General features: G+C 37.3%; 1 protein-coding gene across 1 annotated transcript; it reads left to right on the plus strand.

The window, feature by feature from the left end:
• Window positions 1-1,533: 1,533 nt before the first annotated feature.
• LOC148811441 (deoxyribonuclease-2-alpha-like) lies at window positions 1,534-6,924 on the plus strand. The gene is made up of 6 exons (XM_088908774.1): window positions 1,534-1,538; window positions 2,186-2,351; window positions 2,521-2,605; window positions 3,751-3,915; window positions 4,436-4,627; window positions 6,587-6,924. The coding sequence occupies exons 1-6, from the start codon at window positions 1,534-1,536 to the stop codon at window positions 6,922-6,924; spliced, it is 951 nt and encodes a 316-aa protein (XP_088764900.1).
• Window positions 6,925-10,436: the final 3,512 nt, after the last annotated feature.

Below are 10,436 nucleotides of genomic sequence, written 5' to 3' on the forward strand. Positions count from 1 at the left end.
TTGTCCTTCACATGAATGCCTGAAACATTGTACCGAACCCAGGATTTTACAGTATTTTTTCTTTAAAATACCAATAACAGCAACATACAGTTTACATAATATGTTGATGTTCCAAAATTAATATCGTTTATGACCTTTATGACCTTCATTATGCTCTTCGTTAATGTCTAAGCCGGAACACATCATTATATCTCATTTTGTATTTCTTTTTAAAAAAAAAATCGTTTGCCCAGCCAACAGTATTGTTGTTATTGTTTTTATCCTGTAAAGCGCTTTGAGGAGCCACCTTTAAAGGCGCTATATACAATAAAGTTCATTATTATTACTATTGTTAATTTGCTGGACAGAGAGGTGAACATTATTACGCAGAAGACAAAGATAGCGATTTACGTTGCATTGTGCATTGTGCTGCTGTAATACAGTTTTAAATAATTAAAAGTCTAAACAGTATCAGCTTTATTTATGGGTTGTAATTTAAAAAAAGTCAAAAACCGCACTCAAAATGCAATTTATAGCTTTCTGGCAAGAGGAGACACCCAAATTAATAATGTAACATGCCACTGTTTGTGCATGAATAAGGTTATACTGCTATTTCCTTAGATACTGTACGCGATTCCATGGGGTTTTTTTTGAATCCCCGGCGGAACCGGGCATCCATAAGAATCAAGTAATAGGTTTATTCCATGCTGAAAAAAAGAAGAAAGAAAACACATTCCATAAGAATCAGCGCTTTTATATAGCGCCTTTAAAGGTGGCTTCTCAAAACGCTTTACAGGATAAAAACAACAATAACAACAACAACAATATTGTATTTCATTGCACTTTGACAGATCGTCCTTAAATCAATTGTTGATTTAGTTTGACAGTAACCCTAACACTAACCCTATTTTATTTTTTCAAAGAAATGTTTGTTAAAAAAAGAGTCATGGCTCCAGCTGGATTCAAACACCCAACGTTTGATGTGTGAGTCGGGAACCTAACCCACAGCGCCACTGGCAAGGCCACATAAGGAGTGTTGAAAAAGCCCTACAGAAACATTATCAACAGACATCGTACAGCGTTCTTACACATTTTTGTGTTGCGGTACATGAATATAATTATATCGTTATTAATTTCTTTAGATACGCGATTCCATATTATATTCCCTTTTAAGCAAATTCTAAAAGTATGCTTGTTAACTGCGGTATCACGTTAGTTAAGGACTTCGATGCTTAAAATGTTTAGGGAGAAATGGAATACTGGTGTGTATTTTTTCTTTAAAGTACAGAGACCAGCCATATACTGTATGTTTATGTTCCAAAATTAATATCGTTTATGGCCTTCACACGCGTTACAGTATGCTCCTATTCTTTTTATGCTCAGCTACTAAGATTTCCCTTCAGGGGTAAAATTCCATATAAATATTCAATACTTAAACGGGCACAGTAAAGACATTTAAATCTTTCTACGACCGACCAATGCACCACGAGTGCCCCTGTCGGTCAACCAATCACGTACCGCGGTATTTTGCGTCATCTCGCGTCACGATGCGCGATGACGTAGCCAATTACCCCCGGTATGTGCCTGTGCCGCGCACTTTGAATGGCTGCATCTGTAAATCCAGGGTACAGTGTCTATGATTTTTTTTTGTCATAAAGAAATTACTATTGGATTTTAAAGTGTTTTTTTCCTTTCAATAGTTCGTTTTGAAACGATTCACCAGAATGTATTCTTGAGTTGAGTAATGTTTGTGAGATGCTTGCCTTGCCTCGCTTCTTTTAGTCAACTGTTGACTCTTTGTCAACTGCTGCAGTTCAATTCTACAGAGCTCTGCTGGTTTAAAATGCAGAAAATGAGCTCTAATCGCATAAGATTATTCCAGTTTTTCCACAATGCTCATGTCAAACATGGGCGACCCCTAAAAACAAGAGCTATTTTCGCTTTGTAGGCCACTACATCACCTAGAAATGATCAAGGCTGCTTGACCCTTCTTCTCTTGCCACAGGTTCTGTTCATCTCCCAGAAGCACCAGTGCACCCACAGACTGGCAACAGACACTAGTATTGTTTAAGTGCCCTTTTTATTTTCTAGTGATCACAACAGTTAACACTGTCTGTCCAACACCCAGGACACATTGTACAGTGTCACACTTCTAGAGCAGTATACAGTATGTAATACTCTTTTATGTGTTTTTGGAATCATACAGGTTTATTCTGTATAAGCTGCCAGACCACGATGAAGGAAGAGGTCTGCGATACCTCTACATGGATGACCATACCAATGGCTGGGTATATGGGAAGAAATTGGTGAATGACTCCAAGAGTGCAGTGGGGCAGACTTTGCAGCCTTTTTTGTCCTACATTCATAAAAAGGTAAGAAACCTTTATTTATAATCTGTGTCATCTCCCAGAAAGTGAGGTCAGGATATACATTGTCTTTTCGATGTGTTTATTTTCACAGGTTTCTCTTATAATTCAAAAGCCTTTTGTGCAATACAAATACAAACTTTGTATTGATATTTTTTATATTCCTTCCTAAAAGACTGTGGACTTTGGGTATCTTCTATACAACGATCAACCTCCAAAGTCATTTAAACCTGCTCCTTCATCTTTTGGACACAGCAAAGGTAAGTAACATTTTATAATGTACAAGACAGAAGGACACAGAAAATGGGGGGGGGGGGGGGGAAACATCATAGACAGCACAACAAACAATATAATTGTATCCGTAATACTTGCTGGGTTTGCTTGCTTATTGCTATGATTAAAGCCAAGTGCAATGTTTGCTACATATGCAGGATGTGAATTGTTCATTTTATATATATCTAAAATAAAATATTTTAAAATTTACACTATTTCAGGGTAGAACATTTACATGTGTGATTCTGCAGATTTTGTCCAAATCATTGATTCAGTAGAAAACATTTATTTTATGATTTACTCAATATGGTCAAGACATGATGGCACGTCCGAAGTATATACTGTACTGTTTCTGAAGAATACCAACACCAGCTTTCTGTGTTTTCTGGTTTTAAAACTTGAATCATAAAGCTTTAAAGTATATATTTCCATCTTGTTTTTGTTCATTATTTTTTTCCCCATTTACATTTCTTTTACTGAGGCATCACATAAGCTAAGAACAAATCTGTTGCCATCAGAGCTTTTTCTCCTGGTGAAAATCACTGAGTTTAAAAACACTTCTGTAAGTCAATATAATACTGATGTTTATAATAAAAGATTCATCTGCTGGGTAAAACAAAACTAAAGATGCTTGTTTTGGGCTCTAGGTTTCTATTGAATTGAATTTACAGTAGCCCATTTCTAAACGAATACAGTAAATTAAATTGTTGAGATTAAGAAATAAATCTACATACTTCATGGCCAATTGTCAGTTCAAGAGAACTGAAAATAATTAATAGGATTAAGAATAGTCCTATTTTGGACTATGGTTTTCAATTCTCTTAATCTGACTTTTGGCCATGAAGTATGTTCAGTTAAATTCGGTTGGACAAAAAAGCCAAAAGTCAGATTAAGAGAATTGAAATTAGCCCAAAATAGAAGTTTTTTTGTTTAGTTTGATCAATTATACAGTTCTTGTTTGATTCTTGAACTGAATTGATTAATTGAATTCGTCAGCTGGAAGCAGGCTTGATAATGGACTCTGTTCAAAAAGAGCAGACTTGTCCTTTAAAAAGATTGAAACTGAAAAAACAGACGGATCAAAAACGATCAAATTTTGAGATTTGAATGTATCTTGTGTGACCTTTTTCAGGGATTGTGATGTTAGACAGACAGACAGGAGTGTGGCTGGTTCACAGCACCCCAGAGCTTCCAGATGTGAAAAATCATTCTACATCATTCTGGCCCTCCAGTGGGCATGAAAATTCACAGACCTTCTTCTGCGGGACTTACACATACAGCACCTTCAAGGACATAGGTAGGCGTTCACATGAACATACAGCTTTAGTATGTACATGGCATTGACATCGCAGCTGTCTATCACTTTCTGAAAGCCTTTGGTACAATTTTTCCAGATTTTAAGATTCAAGTATTGGCAGTTTTTGTTCTGGTTTGGTGCACCTGTTCTTTTCCTATTTTAAATTTACCTGTGGGGCAAAAACCAGTCTATTCTGTTATTATCTGTTGGTGGTTCAATTTCATATGCACGCTTAATATAACCCTGAGAATAGGTGGACACTAATAGACTTACACCTCATTGTGTATACAGATGAAAATAAATACCGAAATAGCCTTAGACTTTCTAATTAAATCTAAATGATGTGTATGGTGGCTGCTGAAAATGTATGTCAACATTTCAGAACTTGGAGGATAGTTTAACAAATGAAAATAAATAAAGGAAACTCTCCAAACTAATGGAAAAAGAAAGGGGGCATTTGACCTGGATGTATGAAAATGCCATGCTTACTCTTGGTTATTTTTCATTCTTGTCTCTACAGCTGTGCAACTCCAGTATATCCATGTATACTCTTTTGACTATCACATCCCCCAAACCTTCCACAGAGACCTTCAGTGTGTGGCTCAGAGAACATGCTATCCCAGGAAAGAGCCTTGGTTTATGCAGCTGCCCCTGACATCTTTAGCAGGGGAAACTTTCACCAGCTTTGCAAAATACTCTAGATTTAACGACGGTGAGCACCACTTCTTCCCTCTCGAATCTCAATTCCTTTTCATGAAGTTTCTGATAAATGCAAGTTGATCTGAAATTTCCCTTATGCAAATGGCACTACCACCCATACCAATGCCAGATATTGGTTTTAAGATTAAACAAAACGTATTTTTCTGTTCTACAACTTACTTCAGACATCCCCCTTCATTCGCATTTCTTTTCAAAAGCTGCTCAAACAATGTGTGAGATGGGGGGAAACAACATTGCGAAGGCACAAAACCTGTCAGTGTTCAGAAAAAGAAAGCCAAGGCAGAGCTAGAGTCTGCAAAAAAAATCAGTTAAGTCTATGGATCACGTTTTTTTCCCAACTGATCGCTTCTTTAGAAACTATTCTCCAATTCAAAATACAGAAACAGTAGTGAACAACACAGTTGCCATGATCCATAAACAATCTCTGTGCTTCATTATTGCAGTTTGTTCCTGGAGAAGTGAAAATGTCACATCAGCTATTTTTCTCATTTTAGATATTTGGAATCAATAGTTAATTTTTTGCATGCCTCTACATTTTAAAATCACAAATGAATTATCACAGTTCCAGACCAGTACCAGCTTGGAAGAGATGACGAAATGTACTTATTCCTTCAAAATATGTGCTATAACAGCCCCACAGTGATGCTAAGTGTCGGAGTTGGCATAAGTTGTACCAATGATGTTTCTTTCACTGACAACACTACAAGAGCACTGGTGCCCAGCTGGTCATAGAGGTTGCAGTTATCGGACGCGTCTGAGATCGCTTGGATATCCCAAAGTGCCCAGCCCTGTTGGTGTTGGTATTCTGTGAATTATGTATCACTGCTGAAACTCGGACAACAATGTCTGATTTACTCTGAACAAGCACTTATTGAGCCTCTCAGAATCTGAATTTATTTAATTTTTACAAAGTCTAACTCTATTGTATGTTGGCCGTTTCTAGCCAGCAAGACCCACTTTCTGACAAAGATTTTGTTGGAACAATATCCAGTTTATTTTTAGTCAAAGCCTTTCCCAATTGAAGATGTATTTATATAAAAAAGCAGACTTCGTTTTGGTGAAACTTTCTCAATCTGCCACCTGGAAACTGAACTTTCCTACATGTTTCTGCGGTTACACTTTAGATTTAAGGTTTCATAGCATCGCTTTCTTTCAACAGAGATTTTATGGGATGTTAGTAAAGCATTCATTTATATTCAGTAGTAATTTAGGTTTAGGATTTGTGTCTGAGGTAGTTTGTAGGTGCTTTATTAACATTCTGTAAAGCCCAATTCTTGAGGAAATTGATTAATAGAATATTTCAATCTTTTATTCATACAACAATCTAAAACAAATGTTTTTTTCTTGGTATGTTGATTTAAACATAAGAAAGGATAAAAATATAAATTGTGTAGCTTCTTTAGATACCATTTAATACCTAAGAACACGAGAGGTTACATTTGGCCCATTTAGCTAATTTCTTAGTAGTTCATTCAAGGATCTCATCCTGCTGTTTCTTGAAAGGAACCAGGACTTAAATAACACGTGCAGTTTGTTCCATTAAACTCAACTAGTTTTGAAAAGAAATTGATTAATTGATCCAAGGATCTCATTCTGCTGTTACTTTAAAGGTTATTGGAAACGGTTGTCATATTTTATTTAAATACATTTAAAATAAAGGTTATGTAGAAAAGGAACAATCCAGTAAGTTTCAAACACCGCCCTTCAAAAGCAATATGTCACACTTCACACTTGAACTACTGTATATTGGTGGTGTTGATTTAAAAAAGAACGTTCTGGGTAGCAGCCAGTACAGTACAGCATTCAGAGAGGGGGGGGAGAAATACACATTCACTTGTTCTCGGTTCCAGTTTGACGTTTTGGTAGCAAGTGCACTTCCTGTTTTTGGTTGGGTAGAAAGTGTGCCTGGGACAGATTCTAACATGGAACCTGTGACTCTGTTCCGTTTCAGATCTCTACTCGGGTTTGCTGGTTAACTATTTAGGAGACGACTTCTTTGCCAAAAGTTGGGGGAAGCTTCATCGGCCTCTGCCGTCGAATTGCTCCGTGGCGCACAAGGTGTACAACGTGACGACGATGCAGCTGCCAGAGGCCAGGCCTTTCGGCATCATGGTGGACCACTCCAAGTGGTGTGTGACGAAGGGCGGGGGTCCGCACTGGACCTGCATCGCGGACACGAACCGAGAGATCAGTCAAACGAGAAGAGGAGGCGGGGCTGTGTGCACAAGCAGGCCTGGAGTGTGGAAGGCCTTCCTCACAGTAGTTGACACATTTGAGGACTGCCAGTAACACGTGGCTGGCAGAAATAGACGAACAAGAAAGGGCTGCTTTTCAAAAGATACTGCATAGTTTTTCCAAGTCAAAGCAAATGGTGGTAAGTAATATGTAAGAAAACTCTGCAGTAGCTCAAGTAGGTAGTGCGTCAACACGCGTAGGCTGCAAAAGAGAAGAAAAGAAACGGGAACTGACACCTGAAGAAGACTCTACAGCTGAAATATTGTTTCTTTTCTTCTCTTTTCAGCATGGAATAAACCTTTACATGTTCCAAAACTATTCAGTACTGACCTTAATAGCAAAAGTAAAATGTATTTAGAAAGGATATGTATCATGAGGAAGTCATGCATCTAAAAAAACATTTTTTGAATGAAGTACTGAATATATCGGGGGGGAATATACGTGTGTATTAGCTTTCAACACTACACTTTTCTCAAAATATTGCAAATGCAAGTGATCTCCAGTGTCTTTTAAACATAATCAATAAGTTTGTTTTCACAGCAGTATTGTAATATATTAATAGTGTAATGCTGACAACACTTTACACAGAAACCACACAATGGATGAGTAATATATATATTTTTACTAGCTAAATCAATAACACCACAGACTACGTATTGCAAAACACAAGACAACCTATGCTTTTCAGAACAGGTGGATAAGGTTAAATAAAAACAATCACCACATCTTCATATACAGTACAGTTACTACATTATTGATCAACTTGAAGCATTGGATTATATGACTGTTTACTCTGTGGAGCTGTCCACTTCGACTGGCTTTGTAATAGGCCTGTACAGTTTAAAAGAGAGAGTTTATGTTCACATTTTTATAAAGAATAAGGTTACAGTGCCGTGCTGGTGTTTCGATCTGGTAAGAATATCTTAAGTCTATTAAACCTTCCAGCATTCCTTAATGATTTACTGATTTTTAAGTCAAAGGCCATACGCCTAGCTGAAGTTAAAAAATATCTGAGGAACTTAAACCATTATCAAGCTGGCACTTGCAAAAGCAGGCATGTCTCTAATGTTGGGTAGGATTGAGTCTCCCCTTGCAGTCTTGATTGTCTGACCTGCTCAATGCCTATGACCTCACAGTGATGTCACTCACAGTCGTGTTCTTCTCCAGTGGGTGATCTCTCTTTTATAAGCTCAAAGCATGTCAAGTGGGGAAAGACTCTCTCTCATGAGTATGTCAGAGGAGTGTGTGCACATTTCCTCATCCTGTTTCAGTTGTGTTATTTTAACCTTTGCTAATCCGATAGGTAAATATTAACCCACATATAAGCCGTGCCCGGGAATGTAGACAGTGGAAACTGAAAAATGAACTTCACATGGCACAATTTACCATTCTTACCACTTAAAAAAAAGCTCTTAGTTTTTAAATAAATAAAGGAAAATGTAAAGGTGCTTTTTTTTCTGCACAAAACTGTCTTTCATAATGTAATATTATGCTATGGATTAAAAACAAAAGATTCTTTAAAAAATCCCAAGTATAAGTTGTTATAATTAGATGCCATTGTATGCTATATTCGTTTATAGTAGTGCAGGTGGGTAGCTGCGTCAGCATGCGTAGTCTGTAAAGGAACAATAGGTTTATTCCATGCTGAAAAGAGAAGAGAGAAAAGGTTTCGGCTGTGAAGCCTTCTTCAGGTGTGTCTCCACACACCTTAAGAAGGCTTCACAGCCAAAACGTCATATTAATTTATAGCCGTATCTTTAATTTGTAAAAAGCAGTTTTTGAGCAAAAAAAGATGTATTTCTAATATCACACTTAAAGAGGGAGTAGAAACTCCATTGAAACAGATGCCCACAGCCACAATTTAACGGCAGCTGATTGTCAGAGCCACCTGAGAAGTGACAGAGAAAAGCCTAATTTCACAGGGAAATGGTTGTTCTCTTTGAAAGGTTCAATTGAATATATGGAATTAATATTCTGTTTGAATGTATCTCATGAATGCTGTTAAATGATATTACCTATACAGTACTAACTACATGCTTCAAGACTACCATTGAGCAAATTAAATTCTAGAGGCTAAATACTGTATGCAGTACAGTGGGAAATATTGAATTGTTTTGGGAAGTAAAAGACAAATTATATTTACAGTGACTACTGTTCAGGGGATAAAGTGAGTTCCTGAAGTGATTATCCAGAAATAACTCATTTATATACCATAAAAATACAGTGTTGCCAAGTGGAAATATAATGTTTGTACCGCTTTCCTTGTGCCACAAGAATATTTGCCAGTATCAAATGATCATAATGTATCTCTTCCAGGCTAAAATAAGCAACAGTAAACTCTGGTATTTAACTGGAATATAGTAGCATAAAAAAGTGGGGTAGTGGTGCTGTCTCAGAGCACTGGGGCCATAAGTTCATCCTCAGACCTGTGGTTTGTATGTTCTACATGTGTTTGCTTGGGTTGTCTTCAGGTAATTGGCTTTTGTGAAAATTGTCCCTGGTGTGAGTGTGCGCTGTGATGGACAAGTGTCCAGTTCAGGGTAAATCATGCCTCTGGCTCCCCTGCAACCCTGTATTGGATAATGCAGTTAGAAAATGGATGGATTAAAACCTTCATTACCTTTATAGAATTCTTTCCTTTTAACATTATTTTACTACTGGAAACCACTGTAATTTTAAATCATATCCATTCAGCTATCAACTATTTTACCACAATATTACAGTACATTTTACCTTTTGTATATCCTTCTGAAACAGTGCTGCTGTGCATTCCATTGCAAAAAACGCTACATACATTCTGCTACCAGAAAGTCTCATTAAAACACTAAAGAAAACATACTCATTAAGTGCAATTTGAGACTTTACATCTCATTTAATATGGAGACCGTCGACTGACACTGACTCAATACATACAGTAAAAGTGGTTCAAGCTTTTAGAGACAACCTGTAAAATCTCACGGTCAGTCTCTGAGTTTGCAGATTGATTAAGACGCACAGTCTTTGGGGTGGGAATTCTTTCTTATTGGCTTATTTGCTGACAAGGGAGAGTTGACACATTCAAGAACACCATCCACAATTCAGAGGCAAGGTTATTAGATCTGCAGCAGGTGATTAAGAGACTCTTCTCCGGCTCCTCTTTTCATTGTACAGGGAGATGGCTGGGAGCAGCACTCTGATAATGGACACTGCCACCCACGCCACTATATTCTCCGCCATGTCATTCAGTTCTTCCATTGTTATCTGTTTTAAAGCAACAGCATAAATGTAGGTTAACCACGGAGGACTAACATTGTCTTTTATTGCTTTTAACAGAGTGTCAGCTGAGCATTAGACAGGATTCATCCATTCTCCCAGCAAACAGTGATAGGCTGATTTCTTTTTAAGGTCTTATTTTGTTTCGACTTCTCCTTGGAATATGTCATATTCTATTCTCATTTTTTCCCAACAGCCTACAGCCTATTCTGGACTTTTCTTTCATTTGCTTTCCCTTCTTACCTCTCCCTCCTATTCCTTCTCTCTCCCAAAACCAAACCATTGTGCATTTTAATACACTGTATTACAATTAA

The sequence above is a fragment of the Atractosteus spatula genome, assembly GCF_055471065.1.
Source record: "Atractosteus spatula isolate fAtrSpa1 chromosome 11 unlocalized genomic scaffold, fAtrSpa1.hap1 SUPER_11_unloc_1, whole genome shotgun sequence".
Taxonomy (NCBI): Eukaryota; Metazoa; Chordata; class Actinopteri; order Semionotiformes; family Lepisosteidae; genus Atractosteus; species Atractosteus spatula.

Bases quoted from the DNA above. Each gene is read 5' to 3' on its own strand.
- LOC148811441 (XM_088908774.1), top strand. The intron at 2,352-2,520 runs GTAAGAAACCTT...CCTTCCTAAAAG, and splicing joins TGTCCTACATTCATAAAAAG to ACTGTGGACTTTGGGTATCT. The intron at 4,628-6,586 runs GTGAGCACCACT...GTTCCGTTTCAG, and splicing joins ATACTCTAGATTTAACGACG to ATCTCTACTCGGGTTTGCTG.